The sequence below is a fragment of the Xenopus laevis genome, chromosome 5L (genome assembly GCF_017654675.1).
Source record: "Xenopus laevis strain J_2021 chromosome 5L, Xenopus_laevis_v10.1, whole genome shotgun sequence".
NCBI classification, from domain to species: Eukaryota; Metazoa; Chordata; class Amphibia; order Anura; family Pipidae; genus Xenopus; species Xenopus laevis.
Window position 1 is genome coordinate 57,069,592 of NC_054379.1, and position 20,103 is coordinate 57,089,694.

Sequence of the window (20,103 nt, forward strand, 5' to 3'; positions counted from 1 at the left end):
CACCAGTGGGGCAACACTTCTGCAGTCAAAATCACAGTCTTCAGGACATGAAGGTCTTAATTCTAAAAGGGAACTTTAGAACTGAATGGGAAAGGAAGATTAATGAATTCAAATGTATGGAGTTATTTAACACATTAAGACAGGGCCTTAATTTAGGGTCAGGTTTCACATCACACTATGTGACCTGACTGAATCCAGACTCCTAGACTATTTACAAGCCATCCTAATTCATTGTATTATCTCTACATTTGTAACTTCCTAATTTATTGCCCATGAATACCTTTCACTGATCTTACAGTATATATATGCTGTGCCTTTCTAGCTTTCATTTGTATTTTGCCTGACAAAGGGGCCTTTGTGCTCCAAAAGCTTGCAATGTATTTTTATTGTTAGCCAATATAGGGATCACTTCTTCAATACTTTTTGTATTTGTTTATTTTTTATTTGTTATTTTTGCTACTGGCTAACACGGTACCGCAGTTTTTGTTTTGTGCTAAAGGAGAGATCAAAACAAAAACCATTACTGCAACTTAGAAAAAAGTTACATTGCACAGGAACCTGTTAGGATGCATGTTCTTCAGAAATGAAGGCACTAGTGAGTAGATATCCACATGCAAATATAGAACAAAACAGAACATACTAAACAAAACAATGTTTTGTAAATAGAATTAGATACAAAATTGAATGACTGAAAGATGGACACACCATAAACTGAGGGGCAAATCATAATATGCAATTCTTAGCCTGATTGCATTGCAAAGGAGAAATGTAAGGATTTATATTTGTTTTCTATTAAAGCAGTAAGGTTGGTAGAGCACAGGAAAATTTGAGGTGAGTGGAAAGGTTTTAGCAAGAACCAATTGGGGAATCAAGGGAGTTGAGAGGGAGCAGCTAAGGGACTGGGATTAACTGCATTTGTCCTGGTTTATTATTATTATTATTATTATTATTATTAACATGCATTTATACAGTGCCAACATATTGCGTAGCACTGTAAAGTAAATGTGATTATACAACTAAATCACATGAATTATATACATAGACCATATGGAGTTACATACATCACAATCAATACCGGTACAAAAGGTGAGGAAGGCTCTATGCAAAGGAGCATACACTGTAAAGGGAAGGGAGTAATACACAAGGTGTGGGAGTGGGCAAGATTGAATTAAGTGGGTGAGAAATGTGGTACTGTATGTGGTGTTGCATTTGGTTGGTAAGCAGAGTAAGGGTAGGCTTCTCGAAAAAAGTGCGTTTTAAGAGATCCCTTGAAAGCAGAAAGGTTGGGAGAAAGTCGGAGAGACCGTGGGAGAGAGTTCCAGAGGAGGGTGCAGCCCTTGCAAAGTCTTGAATGCGAGCATGTGAGGAGGTAATGAGAGAAGAGTTGAGCAGCAGGTCAGTAGAGGAGCGTAGTAAGCGGTTGGGTGAGTATATGAGATGAGTTCAGAAATGTAGGGTGGGGCAGAGTTATGAAGTGCTTTGAATGTCAGGGTCATTTATTTGAATTTGATTCTGAAAGGTAGCGGAAGCTAGTGAAGGGATTGACAGAATGGCGTGGCAGAGGAGGAGCGGTTGCTGAGGTGTATGAGCCTCGCAGCAGTGTTCATTATGGACTGGAGAGGTGACAGTCTCTGGAGGGGAAGGCCAATTAAAAGAGAGTTACAGTAGTCTAGACGTGATATGACGAGAGAGTGAATAAGAATTTTGGCAGCATCTTGGGTGATAAATGATCGTATTTTGGATATGTTCTTTAGGTGGAAGTGACATGATTTAATAAGTGACTGGATATGAGGAGTGAATGACAGGGCAGAATCTAGGATAACCCCAAGGCACCGGGCCCGGGGAGAGGGGGTGATAGTGGAATTGTTAGCTAGGATGGATACTCCCGGGATGTTACTGGTGTTAGTTGGAGGAAAGAGAACCATTTCAGTTTTAGAGAGGTTTAATTTAAGGTAGCGTTGCGACATCCAGGTACAGATAGCGGACAGGCAGGAGGAGACGCGAGTTAGGAGTTCTGGGTTGAGATCAGGAGATGAGAGATAGATCTGAGTATCGTCAGCATAGAGGTGGTGGTGGAAACCATATGAGTTGATTAAGGAAGTATAGAGGGAGAATAGTAATAGTAGTAATGTCCCAGGACAGAGCCTTGAGGAACCCCAACAGAAAGAGGTAGGGGAGAAGATGCTACTCCTTGTTGGAGACACTGAAGGAATGATTGGAGATGTAGGAAGATAACCAGGAAAGGCTGTGTCACGAAGGCCGAGCTAATGGAGGGACTGGAGGAGGAGAGGGTGATCTACAGTGTCAAATGCAGCTGAGAGATCAAGCAGTATTAGTAGTGAGGAATGAATGTTGGCTTTAGCGGTTAAAAGTTCATTAGTTAGTCGAGTCAGGGTAGTTTCAGTGGAGTGTTGGAGTTAAAACCAGATTGTAGGGGGTCCAGCAGGTTATTGTCAGAGAGGAATGAGGTTAGTCGGTTGTAGACTAGGCGCTCAAGTAGTTTAGAGATGAAAGGTAGCAGAGAGATCGGTCGGAGGTTGTCAAGATTGGAGGGATCAAGAGAGGGTTTTTTGGGGGTGACAAGAGCATGTTTTAGTTGAGAAGGAAACAGTCCAGTTGAGAGTGAAAGATTAAATAGGTGAGTTAAGGCTTTGTTTAGACAAGGATTGGTATTGCAGAGAAGTTTTGAGGGAATTGGATCAAGCGGGCAGGTGGTAAGGTGAGAAGAGGCCAAAAGCTTCCTCATTAGTGACAGGGGTGAAGGAGCACAGGAGAGACTGGGGAGTGTGGAGGGAGGGTGGTGGAAGTCTAGGGGGGTTGAGTAGTGTAATGTCCCTTCTGTCAATTTTGTTTTTGAAGTACTCAGCAATATCTTGAGCAGAGACAGATGTGCATGGAGGGGGTGGAGAGGAAAAGGAGGGTGTTAAAGGTGGAGAAAAGTTGTGCTGGTTTTTTAGAAAGGGAGTTAATGAGTGAAGTAAAGTATGTTTGTTTGGCTTGGAAGAGGCTGGTGTTATAAGAGTGCAGGGCAGATTTGTAGCTCCAAAAGTCTGATACTGAGCGGGATTTGCGCCAGCGACACTCAGTGCACGTGAGTTGAAGGAACATTTAAGCCAGAGTAGCTTTCTTTTCAAAGGATCTCTGATACGCAATAAACCATTTACCCAAGGAAGTACCTGAATCATGAGTTTGGAGTGACAACACTCCAAACCAGTGTCGGACTGGGGGTTCAGGGTCAACCGGGGTCATCACCTTAAAGCCCCCCCCAACACACCGTTGTGTACCGCCCATCTACTCTTGGGACCCACCGGTTTCAGCCAGGTAGAGATCCTGGGTCAGTGGGGCCCCAAGGTTTTTTCTTGGTGCCCCATTGGCCCAATCCGACCCTACTCCAATCTCCTCAGTCTATACAAATGTTACTAATGAAATGAATTACTGGATATTTGGACATATTTCAATAACCAAAAAATGTACTTCCTTTATTAGCTATTCCATATATATTACAAGATTGATAATACAATGGAATAAGATCTATTATCATGAAAAAAAACCCAAAAGGATAATTGCAAACGATGTGGAATTATGCAGCTTAATTATGGTAATAATTGAAAAAAAGATTTGCTTAAAATAGACTGAATAGGAAAAGGCGCTAATGTATTTCAGGGCTGCTTGGCATTGCATCTAAAACATGCCTCCAAGCCAAGAATTCAAAAATAAGCACCTGCTTTGAGGCCACTGGGAGCAACATCCAAGAGGTTGATGACCAACATTGCTCATGAGCCACTGGTTGGGGATCACTGCATTATGGAAACATACCCAAAATATGGAAATATTTCTTATGGCGAAGAAATTATTGTAATTGTATATAAAGTAATGTAAAAAATGGGGTGGTAATGTAATAAATGGTTATAGACTTTACTGGTCAGCTGTTGCAAAAAAAATCTGATTAGATGCTAAGGGTTACTGAATGTGGGCATACCCTACTCCAATAGTGATGTTTAAACATTCAGAAATTTCATCCATTCCTGCAGCTTGCTGGTTATTAAAAAATATTGATCTATTTCCCCAGTTATGGAAATCCAGTTGCTTGTACAGCCCTTTTGTTACAAGTTGCCTTGACCATGCCCAAAAACGTTTTCTCTCAGGCCTACTTAGAATTAGAAAACTATTACCGAGACAAAAAAAAAAAAACATTTTTATTGTCAAATAGTGCATTAGTAAAAAGAAAAGGGCTTGCCACGAACATACTAGCAGGCCACCATAAGAGAGTATTGATCAAAAAGAAAATGGTCCGGGCAAGGTAAACCCCCAATCGCAAAACACTCCAATTTGAGTAGCTCATTGATCATCTGCAGCTTATAAACAGCTGACAAGGCAGTTATCAGAAATTACATTATGGAAATCAATGTGCTGTAATACAATATGTCCACCATGATGTCATGTCTAAAACAACTATAATACCTTATACAACAATTGAAACCAACTTACGTTATTGCATTCTCCCAGAAAATATAGTGCAAATCCATCAGCCTTCGTAGCTGTGAAGAGAAATAAGGAAGCCATTATATTTAAAGGGTCACTATGACGATTACTTTTCATTTATGTCATAACCATGGCACTTAATGCAAAAGAAAACACTCTCATTCTGACTCAAGTTGATAATGTGGCTGTGCTATTTGAAATATACCGTAATGCTGCAATATGACATTAACAGGAAAAGAACGACTGTTAATATGGAAAGCATGCTGTGCTGCACTGAGCTGTTTCTCTGAGATACCGGAGGGAAAGGCTGGCAACTTTTTGCTTGGGGGATTAAAATATATGCTCATTTTTGGAACATCCAGGAAAGGAAATGTCATACAGTTGGATACTATCTGAAATATGTCATGGTCAAGGGTGTAAATGGCAAATGCTGCTTTCAATAGTAATTGTTTTCACAAATTACTTTAAAACCACTGAATATATTTTTATTAATGTATATTGGAAAGTTGCTTATAATTAGGTTTTATTTTATTAGGAAAATTTTGATTTTGGAGTTTACTTACCTATTAACATAGCATCAGTTATAAAACTCTGAACTTCTAACACCCTCTCCATTTGCCATGCATGAATTAACATATGGAAGTAGTTCTGAATAATGGTATATACAAAGTAGTCAGCACAGCCTCCTGGCTTTTTCTTTCTTGTGGTGCAAGTTATCCAGTGGCCACTTTTCCACGGGTATACACTTTGTAGTACAAGACGAAACAGCACCACCTTCCTTTTAAAATTAAAATGCCTTTATTGGAACCCTTTAGGGCATTACAGCAACGTTTCGCGTCACACCTGACCCTTTGTCAAGCTAGCTTGTTGTTGCTGTTTCGTCTTGTACTAGTAGTTCTGAATAATACAAGTGAAACTGGCTCGTTACCACCCTTGTGTGACCCCCTTCTGTGGCTGCTCACCTTTGTGTAAGCTTTAAAAGATATCAGTACTGAGATAAATCGGCCCCTGCATTGTTTACACCTCAGATTCAGATAGTAAAATCCTGAATTGTTCACACCTGTGACACCTCTATTGTTCACACCCCTAAAGCCCTGTATTGTGCACACCTCAAACTCAGACTGACAGTGTCCTCGTTGTTCAATCTCATTCAAACTGCTGGAGGGGCACCAGTATTGTATCACTGTATGAACTGTTCATCTTAGAGGGCTCCTGAAAGGTTTCCGGAATTTCTCCTGCTCTTCCCGTGTATGCCACACTCTGCCTGCCCTAGTCTCTCTGTGTGTGCCACAATCTGCCTGCCCTAGACTCCCTGTGTGTGCCACACTCTGCCTGCCCTAGGCCCCCTGTGTGTGCCACACTCTGCCTGCCCTAGGCCCCCTGTGTGTGCCTGACTACTTTCAAATACTTACAAATCCAAACACAAAGCATTCTATTTGCCCTCCCTTTGCCCAGGAACACTAAAGACTGGGTATGCTGGTAGAAGCTCTGGGCCTGGGATTTCTGTTGTAGTTTATCGCAAGCTTACCACTAGTTTTAAGTTTCAATGGGGATAAGCAAACAGTGTGGGGAGTGATATAAAGAGAATAATGGAAAGGAAAAAAAGCAAGATTAATGGCAAGGAGAGCGAAAAGTGGATAGTAGAAGAAATACTGGAAAAGGCAGAAGAAAAGAAAGGGGTGGGAGAGAAGATCAAAATATAAAAAGAGGTAAGAAGAAAAGAAAAGGGGCTTGAGGAGGGTACAGAAGGAAACAAAAGGAAAAAGGAAAGAGCAGAAAAGTAAAATAGGAAGACATGACACATATAGAGGAATGTAATAAAAGTCGCAAAGAGAAAGACAATTCGCACCAATAAGAATAAAAATGCACTGTAATATTGTTCCTTAAACTGTTATTGCATTGCGACTTTTAATTGCACACTCTTAAGAAGTGCTTGAAGGTGTCGTAATCTTTTGGAGCAAACATAACTTTTTCAGTAAGAAGTTTTATTACATTTACTGCGCATTGGCGCAAACTACTGTATATAATTCGCAAACGGTCTTCCCCTGTCGGAAGTGGACGATTAAAAGTTTCTGGGGTTTGCAAAAGCTATATTCATTTTGCACAAAGCTAAATTTGTTCGCATTGCGAAAAGTTTTTCCGCTACCGACTTTTATTACATTCCCCCATAAGTCTAAGTTATAAAAGATGTAGCTCTAATATGACATTAGACATCAAAATTACATCTGTCTGTTTTTAGGTGCAAATGTGTTGCGTCTTTGAGAGTGGTGGTAGATTCGGCCAAATCCCAAAATAGTGCATTCTCTGCATCCCCAATTACACTATATACAATATAAATAATCAAGACCCACATACATATGCTTATGCTGTGGCTGTATTGCCAGCCAAGTATGGCTAACATTAGCACGATTAGCAGTACTTTTGGGGCCACTCAAGTATTTGGGCTGTAGTTCACAAATCCATCAAAACTAGGTGGATTTGCTTTCTGTATGTTAATACAACTGTGCAGTTTCTAGAGAGAGAAACTGATATGCCTGTTTTTTTGTAGGAAAACGTTTGTAAAAAACTTGCCTTCACTAACTTAAAGTCTTTAAAACTAACACCTATGCTTTGCCTCAACCCTTGTTGCTTTTAGTGTTTTATCATTCTTCAACATCTCTTTCCCACTGCAGCTTCAACTGTAAGGCTGGCATTGGGGAAGGCAATGCCCCAGGCTGAAACACTGATCTATACAGTGTGCCAGCCTAATGAGTCTTGGCACCATCTCAAACCTATCATTACAGCTGCAGCAGTAATACAGCAGTCCAAAACTGGGATTCCACCTTTGCAATACCAGTGAAACACTGTAATAAAAGAAACAATGATACCTTGCAATGTTGCTTGCAAGATCTACAGCACAATAGTGACTTTTATTCATTTACATTTTGAAATTCAATGTTTTCCCCCCATTATGTTTCTCAGTAACACCTCAATAAGCAGGTTTTATAAACCCTTCCCATTTCATACATTGGTTGCAAGTGATAGACCTTTGGACATGCGTCGGAAAAGTCACTCCGTTCAAAACCAGGGCGCGTCAACATTATCCAGACGCTGCCATCAAAATTGACGCAATCGCCAGAATTGACAATTCGCCCATAACTAGATCTCACCCCTGCAAACAAACTCTCCAAATTGAAGCGTTTCTGTTCAGTCAATTATCATAATGTATTCAAATGATTGAACAGTAAACTTCCAGCTAGAAAAATGTTCAAGTAGAAATGAAGCTGCTGATGCAAAACAGGCCAGAAAAAAATGTTTATATTTTAATGGTTTAGAGAGTGAGAGAAACACGCTTAGGGAAAAAAAAATATTAATTAAGGTATAAAAAGTAATTTACAGAAAAAAAAAATCAATGGAAAAGTTAGTTTATAATTAATTATAATAATATCTAATCATCCTTTAACCCTTTAAGTGTCACCGATTCTAGACTCTACGGATTTGTGGATAAAAGGACTTAAAGGACAAGGAAAGGCTAAATATAATATGAAGTTCAGGAATAGGTGTATCTCTATACAGGATATCAGTGTAGAAATCTGATGTTTAAAAGATCCATAGCAGACGATTTCACAAATGCTTGCAGAACAGCATGTGAGCTACCCCCAGAAGTCATTGGGCTCTCAAGACCAAGACTGTAACGCATGTGCAGTAGATAGGAATTGCCTTTGCGCATATCTTATTTGTTGTGAGTACGCTGTCTACCCTGCAGGCGACTCTCTCAACCACACTATAATTGTGTACGAGAAATCTCTCAGCCAATTAGAAAGAGAGGGGAGGAACAGGCAGGCATGAACAGCAAGTTTGGGTGTGAGGTCAGTAACCGGCAGCTAAAAATGCAGCTGCTTGTGCCGTCAATGTGTGTGGGATATAGTATTTCTAGGCTTCTCCGGAGCGACAAGCCCACATTAAGCCAGACCATTCATAGGTACAGAGTGTTTCAAAATCTCTAGGTCACCTCATCATTGTCAGTGCTTTTGTCTGCATTACCTCATGTCTTTGCTTTGTTCTATTAATGGCTGGGCTCCCTTCACTGTTACTCTGCATTCCTCAAGGCAGGATAGTAACTGGTTATTTTGACTAGGCTAATCGACAGCAGAAACACGCACCCCACCCCCCACTACTGCTTCCTACTCTTCACTATTCTTGCTGGGAATAACCTTGTAGGGGAATCTTTATTAAGTCTGACAGCAGTGCGCGCTACCGATGCTTGTCCACAGAAACAACTGTAGAAGGAAGGTCGTAGATGGTGATGTGCTCCAGTCCAAAATGGCGGAAACTATTCTGAAAAGAAGAGATACTGTGCACACAAGAAATATAAACTACAGAAAGGGTATTTTGAAAAAAAAAAAAGTTAGCGATCCAGGAGGGCGGAAAGTGTACTTTAAAATGATGCTATAAGTAAAACCGGAGTTTCCTTGTCCTTTAAGTGCCACAGACCGTAGATCATTCTTCCCAACATTTTGGAAAGAGGGTCATTTTGAACACACCCATTTTTGTGACCACACCCCCTAATTACCATATTCATTTTACAAAATTTGGCTGGCTAGAAAAGTTTGAACACATTTCTGTGGTTTTATGTGTTATTACAGTTTTGCTAATGAAGGTGAATTGCCCTCTAAGTTGTGTAAGTTCTTATCTTATCTAAAACCGTTACAAAAGTATGTTAAGTATGTATTCTGGGCTCTCTGCCAAGAGCCAATTCAGTTAGAAACTTTGAATCTTTTTCTGGCATCACATTCATAATTTTGTCCTAGTGAATGGCATTATGAGCAGCAACCAGCATGGCTTTATGAAGGATAGGTCATGTCAGACTAATTTGATGCTTTTTTTGATGAAGTATAGCGATGAGAGAATCCGTCCTGCTTGGCTTTTAGCGAAACTGAGGAAAATATGTGAAATTTTGCATAACGCATTGAAGTCAATAGCCATTTTTATATAGGGGACAGGATTGCTTTCTAAATGTCAGGAGACTTAGGAGAAGTCCGGACCAAGGAAGAAGCTTAGGGTAAAAGTCCAAGTTTGCGGTATCCAGAAAGGGGTCAGACGTATGAGTAGTCAAGTTCCGCCACATGTTCAGTAAGGCAGGCAGCAGGAATCAGAATCAGGGTCAAGCCAAGGATCAGGAACACGATATAGTGGCATTGAACCGGCATCTTCAGCGTCTTTTTATTTTGAATTTGGAGAAAAAAAATGCAACGTTGTGACGTTGCGCGTTTGCGCACTGACCTCAACGTGACGGACCTTGGATTCGTCGTCGCTCGGAATAGGAGCGCTCCGTGACGCTCCTGACACTAAATACTCACAGATTTCAGCAGGTTTCTTGGCTTTCCATGCCTTTTTGCACCTCCTTTTCTTCAAGTTTTCAATACCTGCTTCATTTCACATAACTTAATTTATGGATTTTTTGTTTTGTATGTGTGGATTACTTGGGTTGTTACCAACATCTGGGGTAAATTTCATGTCAATAGCCCCATTAATTCAATACTTATTTTCACTGTTGGGACAATTTGTATGCACCAGGAACTTTGGTAAATCTATGCACAATGGGCATCAAACCGTTCAATGGACCTCTGGTATTCATATTTAGGATGTTTTTTCTTGGTACCTAATGTTATGTGGGAAATAAGTTGCTAGAAAATGGAAGCTCTGATGTGATTCTCAAGTTTTCATCAATACCGACAATTTTGGCAAAGCATTGACTTAATAGTTTAAATAATTTATTGCTCCAAGTGGAGTACAACTATACTGTATGCATGTGTGGATTTTAGGTTTCCACTTTACTTTGAGTTACTGCCACATCGTGACTGTAGCTGTAAAATTTTTACAGAAGAGATTTGAGTCAAGGTGCATAATATAACATCACATAAAAACAGGCTTCCTTTCACTTTAGATATTTAAAAAAAAAAATGATACTTAAAAATGTAATGCACCTTAACATTAAAATAAATTTTTACCTACCAGTTTTGATAATGTCGCTTAATTCATAAAGAAGTAACTTGTTGTCTCCCCCAGCATCTAACCGCTGTTCCATATAACTATTTAGTTCATATACAACTCCTTGCATATTTGTATCCTGGTACTGCTGAAGAGAGAAAAAAAAGCATACAGTTGGTGCCACATAAATGTCATGTGCCCAGTAAAATATTTCTTATTATAGTGTTACTGGCACATTATTATCATGGATAAGATTCAATTAAAGTTGTAGCTCTCAATTTACAGTGAGCTACTTTAGATGTAAATGCTACTCATACAATGGACATAAGTAGTCCCTGAACAATCTAAAGAAACGTTTTTGAGCTCAGGCCCCCAGCTTGCAGTCCACTTGCTCAACAACCACTCATTGCTCCAGACTCAGTAGTCTTACTGAGGAGAGTAAATGAATGGCATGTGTTAAATCAATTTTAGTGTGCTTGTTGAATACTAAAGTGGGATGAGGGCCGCATTTTTTTTTTTCTTTACACAGGGAGCGGGATAGTGAGTGCAAACTCACAACATCCAATTTCTCAAGTGAACACTTTTTTCACTGAGGTTTTTGTGCACTAAAAGTTGTATTCCCAGTATATCTAATGTAAATACTAATCACAATGTGTATTTTTTATGTCTATTAAATTATCCAATGTTTAACAATTTAATAACACCTTGAGCTGTACATTAATGCTGACAGATTGGTTGCACAGGGAGACTGGTTGTCAAAATCCTAGTTTCACTAGTGTCTCTTTGCAATATTTTTTTCTTCTTTCATTTGTTTTATTGGGTAGTTATGTGATTTTATTGTTTTGATCTTCATTGTTTTCCCCATAAATGTATGTATTTTGTGTTCAATGTTTTACTTTTGCTTCCTCTACATGCCATAGGGTAGTGTAATCCTTTGCATATTAAGAAACAAACGTAAGTGTTTCATTTTTTTAAATGTGTACCTAAGAATATGTAGGAGATGATGCTGTAAAGAACAAGTTTTAAGATGATATTCAGAAATGTACAGTATTCATATGTATCAGATGTGTACTTTTCCTTGAATATATGCTTTTCTGGGGTCAACTTACCTTTACAGTGGTTTTTGGCCTTGCAATCTAAAGTATTCTTATTTTGGCATTGTACTGCTGTGGGTTTTTAATTTATTCAGGTAAGGAATCTCCATAGAGCTAAGTATACTGTATTTAATGCAACACTTATTAAATATATATAATAAAACTAGAATATAAAATTCACACTGTTACAAGAGCTTCTCCTAAGCCAATGAGTCAAAACAATTATTAACATATATATCTACTGGGATTAAGTAAACTGATCTCTATTGGGACATATGGCACCTATGCCATGGGAATGACGTATATTACATAGGTCACTGGTAATTACACGCAATGCTCAGGATAGTGAGGTTGAGAGAGTGCACACTTGGCATGGCATTAATGACGTAAAATTGTTCGCACTGGGAGTGATACAGAGTGCTGTAAATAGAGCTGGGGCTAGATGTACTGTACTGCATTCAAAATAATGAGTTATAATGAGTACACTGACAACAATAGTCATTATTATATACAGAAACGCTGTAAACAAACAACAAATTAAAGTGATTATAATGCCTGTAAACAGTGGAGGAATACGTTGGCATTAAATAATTAAAGGTTAATAATAGAGTTAAGTGAGCCTGCATTTCTTCACATAGCATGATACCGGTCATTGAATTTTTAGATAAAGCTATCACTTCATATTATCTGCATTTGAGTGTTCTTGTAAATCATTTACTAACACTGTAACTAAAGTAACACTATTACTCATAAATCCCTATGCTTAGAATAAAGACACCTGTTCCATCTGTCTCTCTGGTGGTCCTCTAATCTATGCTAAAACAAAAAAAATAGCCAGGTGAAACAAACTGGTGATGGAGGCATTATATACAAATGTACGATTTCAGCCCTTAATGCTGCCTGAAGCCGCATCGCTAGTGCAGTGAGCAAAATTGCTCTCTCTGCGCTAGAAAAGCCGAATTTCCGGTTTAAAAAAATGGAAATCCAGCTCTTAAAGTTACCAGGAGCAGCTTTTTGCCGCCCCTGGTAACTTCTGGGCAGCTGCCGCCTGAGGCAAGGTGCTCAGCATGCCTCATGGCAGAAACGCCCCTGCCTATATGCCCAACAAAGGCAGGGCGATATCAGGTTAACCCGACCGTTCAGCACTAGGGCCAAACGATGGGGTTACAATGAAGGAAATGGATGCCAATGGGATAAGGACTCAATCAAACCTGCCCAATCAATATCTGGCTGATTTTTGGCCTGATACTTATCTGGGAGATCCGTCGGAACAACCCATACACGGGAAAATAATCTGCCAAATAGGTCTAAAGGACCGATATCAGCAGCTTTAATATGCCAGTGTATGGATACCTATAGACAATAATCCGCACGTCAATGGCCAGCATAAATCCCTATTATTTACAAGGCATAAAAAAAATCCAGTTAGTAGATGATTACCATCTGACCAAAGAACCCTTCTGCAAAAGGTTTGGTCTCTTTGGCCATAATGATTATCGCTATGTATGGGGGAAGGTTGAGGTTTTCAATTTAAAGGACGCCATCCCCAGGATTCCCCACTGTGAAGCAATGTGGTGGCAGCAACATATAGTGGGGTGTTTTGCTGGAAGAGACTAGAACACATCAGAAAATAAATGACATCATAAGGAAGGATGGTCACAACTTATCTTCCAGCATGATAATTGCCCAAAGCATACCATTAAAGTTGTAAACAAAATGGCTTAAAAGACAACAAACTGAAAGTATAGGAGCGATCATCGCAAAACCCTTTTTGGATTGAACTTAAAAAGCTCCTCAGAGCAAGGAAAGATTTACAACAGGTCTGTCTAAGCAAAAATTCGAGCAACATACTAATGAGAAGTTTGCAGTTTTAAGCAGTGAATCTCTAGGCTACAACTTGAAAATGACCTTATATAGTGAATAAAGTACCCCCTCTTGCAAATTACAAGGATATTATAAGTTACCAAAGAGTTTCATGACCATATAAAAACACGAGGCCGAAGGCAGAGTGTTTTTATACAGGTCATGGAACTCTGAGGTAACTTCTAATATCCTCATATTTTGCAACTGGGGGTACTTTATTTATTATAATACACAAGTTTCAGTGAGTCATGTGACAGAAATTACATCAGAACTCACCGTTTATAACTGATGACATCAGAACTCACAAGGATAACATTTACAAGATATTCATGGCTTTTGTGTATTACCGTATATACTCGAGTATAAGTCGAGTTTTTCAGCATCCAAAATGTGCTGAAAAAGTCTACCTCGGCTTATACTCGAGTCAGCGGGCAGTAGCTGAGATTGCAGTCACTGTTAATCATTCCTATACCAACAGTTTGCTTGGGGAGAGACTGCAATATCACACAGCGCCCTCTGTTGGTTATATGAAAAAATAACAGTGCGCCCTCTGTTGGTTTTATGAAAAAATAACAGTGACTGCAATATCACACAGCGCCATCTGTTGGTTATATGAAAGAATAACAGCAACTGCAATATCACACAGCACCCTCTGTTGGTTATATGAAAGAATAACAGCGACTGAAATATCACACAGCGTCCTCTGTTGGTTATATGAAGGATTAACAGTGATGGCAATATCACACAGCACCCTCTGCACATGGTAGTGGGACAGTGGGACAATGCACACAGTAATCCGTTTGGCAATTCTCTGTCACCACCAACTTTGCAAAGAAGTCCGGTTGATCGCTGGGGGGTCGCTTTGGCAGAATGTGTGCTGCTGTGAGACAGGGCTGTAGTTGTGTCTAGGCTTATACTCGATTCAATACGTTTTCCCAGTTTTCGTAGGTAAAATTAGGTACCTCGGCTTATACTTGAGTATATATGGTATATAGGAATAAAGTACCTATTTGGCTTAACGCAGACAATGTATGGTAACAAACAAGGTTGTAACAAAACCTGAACATCTAGATCTTTAATATTACTAATACATATGCCCATATCTAACTATTTCAATTGGCAACTGTCTGGAATTCAGGTTTACATAATAAAACAGGAGATTGCAACTATTTAAATTCGCAAAATGGTTTATAGCCTGCATGATTTTACACCCCTTGCAGGGGGGGGGGGCATGGTCCTGCAGTGATATGCCACTGACTTAAATCCTATGTGTTTAACAATTGAGTCGAACATCTTATTATTATTATCAGACAGGTTTACAGACTTAGGATAAAATAGACCACAGAGTCTATAAGGAATAAGATACATTGTACATTGAAAATCACAATAATAGTGGGTTTGTGCTATAATGTTTTTTTGCCGGCAAACTAATTTAATTGCCTTCTATGAAGACGTGGCAGTGGAAATAATCCATAAACATAATATACGTACTTGGATAGAGAACTGGCTGAAGGATAGATTAAGAGTAATCTATGTAAACCAAACATTTTCTTTTTGGACCAGTGCTAGTGGAGTACTGCAGGGCCTGTCCATGACCCTTTGTTTTTTTAATTGTTTAAAAAAAATGGCCACCTATGTGGTGGGCCATATCAAGCTGACACAATCATTGGCCCTGGAGTCAATGACTGCATCATTATGGACTGCAAAGCAGACTGTCGACAGAGGATTGCATTAACATACCAATGCGGTCTTCACCCTGACGCAATATTTAAACCTGCCTGATAGGGGTCTGCCCAATTTTGGCCACTATCAGGAAGGAAGTCAGAGGGCACATAAATGGGTAAAAAAAGCTTTAGACTTTGAATGGGTCAAATCAGAAGCTTACATACGCCATGCATGACCATCTTAACTGCTAATTGTTGATGGTTTGTTGACAGAGCTAATGTTACTGCACACCACTGTTATTCTAATTACTTTTCTGGTTTATTATGACAGTATACACCTTTGCTAAAAAGTGACAGGAAGTTCTAAATTTAAATTAAATTTATATTCTTTCAGATATTTCTTACCTGAAGGGGAACAATCGCAAAATTAAAAATTGGTAAAAATAATCATTGCATAAAGTTATTAAAATGTCCAAATAGTCTTTTTTAAATGTACAGTTTTTAAAATATTTCCGTAATCATAGTGAATCCATTCCCAGCTGCTTCTCTCCTACCTACAAAAAAGTATGTTCAGCACAAGCCCTATTCATTCAGCTAATGAGTATACTGTCCCTTTAACTGTAAAAACCCTGCATAGGTAGAAACATTGGAAATCAGGCCAGTTTCTAAATGTTTGTAGTGATGACAAAGACTTTGTATCAATTTCTTTACAAAGGTGAACAAAAGCCACACACATTTTTTGTCTATTTGCATGCAAGTAATGCAAAAGGTACAAACCTGTCATTCCAATGAATGGATGTCAACAGAAAACAATGAAGCACAAAGCCATGCAGAGTTAAAGAAAGAAACAATATATGTCACTAAGCAGAACGTAATATTAGTGTCACAGAAACATGTCACTTTTCCCTGTAATAGACAATTTAGACTGCAGTAAAAACTTGCACAGACTTTCACGTGCACTTCAATTCTTATTTTGACAAGCAGCTATTTGCTCTATACTCGCCATGATTAAAAAAAGGAAATATTTCAAAAGGTTCCTTTAAAGTTTTTATTTTTGCATTTTTCTCATAACAAATCATACAAACACAGACATGAAAAGAAAATAATACAAAAAAACATACATATTGTAAGTGAAGCCATCAGTTAAAGTACCCTCTCATGTAAACACAATATTAATGAGTGTCTTCATATTCCAACCAAGCGCCCCAAATACCCTCAAACTTTTTGGGGCAGCCCCTAGTTATATAGACCAATTTTTGATAAGGCAAGATATTATTAACCTGTCCCCTCCAAAAGGCAATGGTAGGGGGGTCAATTGATTTCCAGTGTAAGGATAGATTTAGTATAAAAGTTGTAGATAGCAAAGTTTGACAGTAGACTTCAAACCCAAATTGTCCATCACTCCCAAAAGACAAACGAATGGGGTTCTGAAACGTGGGACATCCAAGACTAGAGAGGTGTGTTGCAGAACCCCCTCCAAAAACCCCTGAATTCTCGGGCATTCCCAGAATACATGTATAACTGTGCCTACCTCCTGGTTACATTTGTTACATTGATCTAAAACTGTAGGATATAGTTTTGCAAGCCGGTATGGTGTAAGGTACACTCTGTTCACAAACTTAGTTTGAATATACCTGTCTCTGACAGATATGGTAATATCTGAGACCTGTCTCAGTGCATCTGTCCATATCTCCTCCTCCAGGCCTGGAATGTCTGTGGTCGGTTTCCTTAGGTCCTCCCTTCACAAATACACTTCTAGAGTAGTCTCTACTAGTTCAATGGGTCTGGTAGGAAATTGGGTTCTGAAGGCATGCCTGAGCTGGAAAAACATGGAGTGTGGTAAGTGGTAAGTGCCCTGAAGACTCGAATTGCTTCATGTCCCCATTCTCTACAATATCACTCAAGGTTTTAACTTCCCGACTAGCCCAGCAACTTACATCTGGTACATCCCTGAAATGTGGGAGCTCCCTGTTCCCCCAAAGAGGCGTCTAGCAAGACCACACAGGTCTTGCCTTATGGACAATCTTTAGTGCTTTTTTGAACACTTCCACTGCTGTAGCCATTGGTGTAGTAATTGAGCAGTGCAGTGAGGATCCTCTATATAGTAATTTAGCCAAAGCCTCCAATGAGCCCATGGTCACAGCTTCAAGCATATTGGAAGGGTTGTCAGACTCTGGAACTATCCACTGTTGCGCATAGGTAAGTTGGCTCGCTAAAAAGTACAACCTGAGATTGGGCAAAGCAAGGCCCCCGCCTGTTATGGGCGCCTGTAGGGTTCTAAAGCCCATTTATGGATGTTCTCCCGTCCAGAGAAATTTACGTAGAAAGGAATCGACATACTTAAAGCATTGATTCTGAGGCATTATTGGTGAATTGTGAAATAAATATAAAAATTTGGGAAGGAATAACATCTTAAATAAGTTAATCCTTCCTGGGAGAGAGGTACATTCTGTCAAACCTCTGTTTTAGCACTTAGAGACTTGACTTCTGGGGTTAAATTATGCTCTTGTATTTTTTTAAAGTCTGCCTGTATCACAATCCCTAGATATTTAAAGGATTATACCACCTTTAGTTGACCCAGCCTCTCTGGTGTCCCAGGGGGTAGTGGATCGATTGGCAAGATAACTGACTTTGATTGGCGAATTCGTAATCCAGAAAATTCTCCAAATTCCTCAATGCATTCCAAAGCCTTAGTTAAGGCCCTGCAGGGGTTAGCCAAATAAAGAAGCATGTCGCCGGCGTATAGAGATAATTTCTCCACAAGTCTGCCAATTTCCAGGCCCCCTATGTCTGGGGAGTCTCTAATTATTGTCGCTAAAGCCTCTATGTCTAGGTCAAACAGTAATGGGGAAAGGGGGCATCCCTGTCTTGTCCACCTCCTCAGCTGCACCTCGTCTGATAGCAAACCATTCACCAGCACCCTAGCCTTAGGTTTAAGGTACAGGCCCCGGACCCATTCCAGAAATGTTGGCCAAAACCAAATTTAGTTAAAACCTCCCATAAATAAGCCCATGATATTGTATCAAATGTTTTTGCTGTGTCAATAGACACCACTATTCTACTGCCCTTGTTGTTGTGGTCTATAGCTATCAGTAAACCTTTTTAATTTTAAGTTCTTCTTATTCTTCTTGGATCTTTTTCTCTTAGACAAGAAACATTGAACTGGAGAGCAGTGACATCTAGGAACTGCTGAATGGAAAGTGAAAGTAATTGTCTGCCCCACCTCTATGCTTAAGGCATAGAGGAGGGGCAGACAATAGTTGATTGACAGTGGAGATTTGAGCTTACAACAGATAGAAAAAATAGAAATTAGATTTCATGTTTAATTTTAAAAGGACTTCTATTATACAGATTTTTGTGTCTGGGTGACTGGTCCACTTTAATGTTTTCATGATTTCCTATTAGATTTAAGATATGAAGATCCAAATTACAGAAAGATCCATTATGCGGAAAGCCCCAGGTCCGGAGCATTCTTGATAACAGGTCCCATACTTGTACTTGATTATATATTTTCTTTAAACCCTAACAATTAGACTTTGGCGTAAAACTTGAAACTGTAAAAATTTTGTTAAGAAGAATTCTTTTTCCAGGAATAATATAAGAATCAACACTTCATGTTTATTAGTTTATTAAAGTGTCAACAAAGAACTCCACAATATTTACTTTTAAATAATTTAGAGCTACCTTTGTCCTGCACCCGGCCCTGCTTTAATCACAAAAAAATGTAGGTTTTTGTAATTTGTTGAGTTAATAAGGGCAAAATTTATGCCTAATTAGATAACCAGTGCACAGATTATCCCCTGAATATTGGACTCCTACTAATATAACAGTCAAAACTAAGGGGATGGAGTAGGGACAGGGGTTGTAGAATGGTAATCGTATTATCTTACTTGCAAGGACCAACAGAGAGTAGCTCAAATGTCCTTGTTTAGCTCAAAAAAACTAATTGTGATTAAAACATTATGCATAAACTATGTTCAGAACAAGTTCTACTTATAGAACTCATGCTATACAGAAATATTTACTACCCCTTCAAAACCCGGAAGACTGCTCACTATATTAAGTATTTGTGTTAATGAGAACATCATTATTTTGGCTTTTTTGAAGTGGGGTTAGTGCTTGATATAATATACCATGGGTTCATGTTTCACGGATATTGGACTTACTTTAAAGTGGAAATTCTCTTCCATATTAGACAAATCAAGAAAATGCTTTATTAGTGGTATTGTATCAAGGCAATCTCACTTGTAGTATAAAGACTGTAAATGGGTTCAGATTATATTTCTGAAGACATTGGGGCTCATTTATTAACGCAGCGCATAATTGGACGCAAAATTTGACTGTGCCATCACAAGCGACACCGCAAATATATTTGCGTGTTATTGCGCTTATCACTTAGCTTTTGTGATGGCTTTTTTTATGCGCTTTGCGCAAAAGATTGGGCATTTATGTCGCAAACTATGCCGTGTTTGAGAGGGGCGTGTCTGGGGGCGTGGCTACAATGCGCTTGTACTGCGGCCGTCACAGAGTTGCGTCTATATATTCGCACATTTGCGCCCACACAACAGCACCACAATTTTTACGACAGCCTCTTGGTGGCGTAATAGTAACGCTCTTCAAAATAGCTGCGCTAGTTTGTTCGCATTTTTGCGATTCATGTTGATTGAATGTCAATTTTACTTATGTGTGCAGGGCAATACTGCTAAATTGGGTTCTGGCAATTAGTGTCTGCTGCCTGTTGGTGGGGATGTTTGTTTTTCAGATGACAAATGCTGTGTCTATTACTCCAGTTTCTATTGAAAGCCTAACCTTTTCATATCTGAATCTATTACTGAAATCCATGCATGTTTGCTAGGGTAATTTGGACCCTAGCAAACACATTGCTAAAACTGCAAACAAGAGAACTGCTAAATAAAAAGCTAATTAAAACAAACTCTACAACTAATGGAAAATGATAACCACTAACGAAATGTTAAACTAAAAGATAACTCAAAGGAGAACAAGCAACCACGTCTCAACCCCAACATTTT

At 39.2% G+C, this 20,103-nt stretch overlaps 1 protein-coding gene across 5 annotated transcripts in view; it reads right to left on the reverse strand.

The window, feature by feature from the left end:
• The window catches only part of pde10a.L (phosphodiesterase 10A L homeolog), a 291,758-nt gene that overhangs the window by 43,309 nt on the left and 228,346 nt on the right, over positions 1-20,103 (reverse strand). For 4 of the 5 annotated variants that reach the window (XM_041562783.1, XM_041562785.1, XM_041562782.1 and 1 more), the window contains 2 exons: positions 10,477-10,600; positions 4,489-4,538 (listed from right to left, as the gene is read on the reverse strand). In XM_041562783.1, the coding sequence (XP_041418717.1) occupies positions 4,489-4,538; positions 10,477-10,600 (174 nt within the window). The remainder of the gene's footprint in view (positions 1-4,488; positions 4,539-10,476; positions 10,601-20,103) is intronic. The other variant, XM_041562784.1, reaches the window with a different exon arrangement.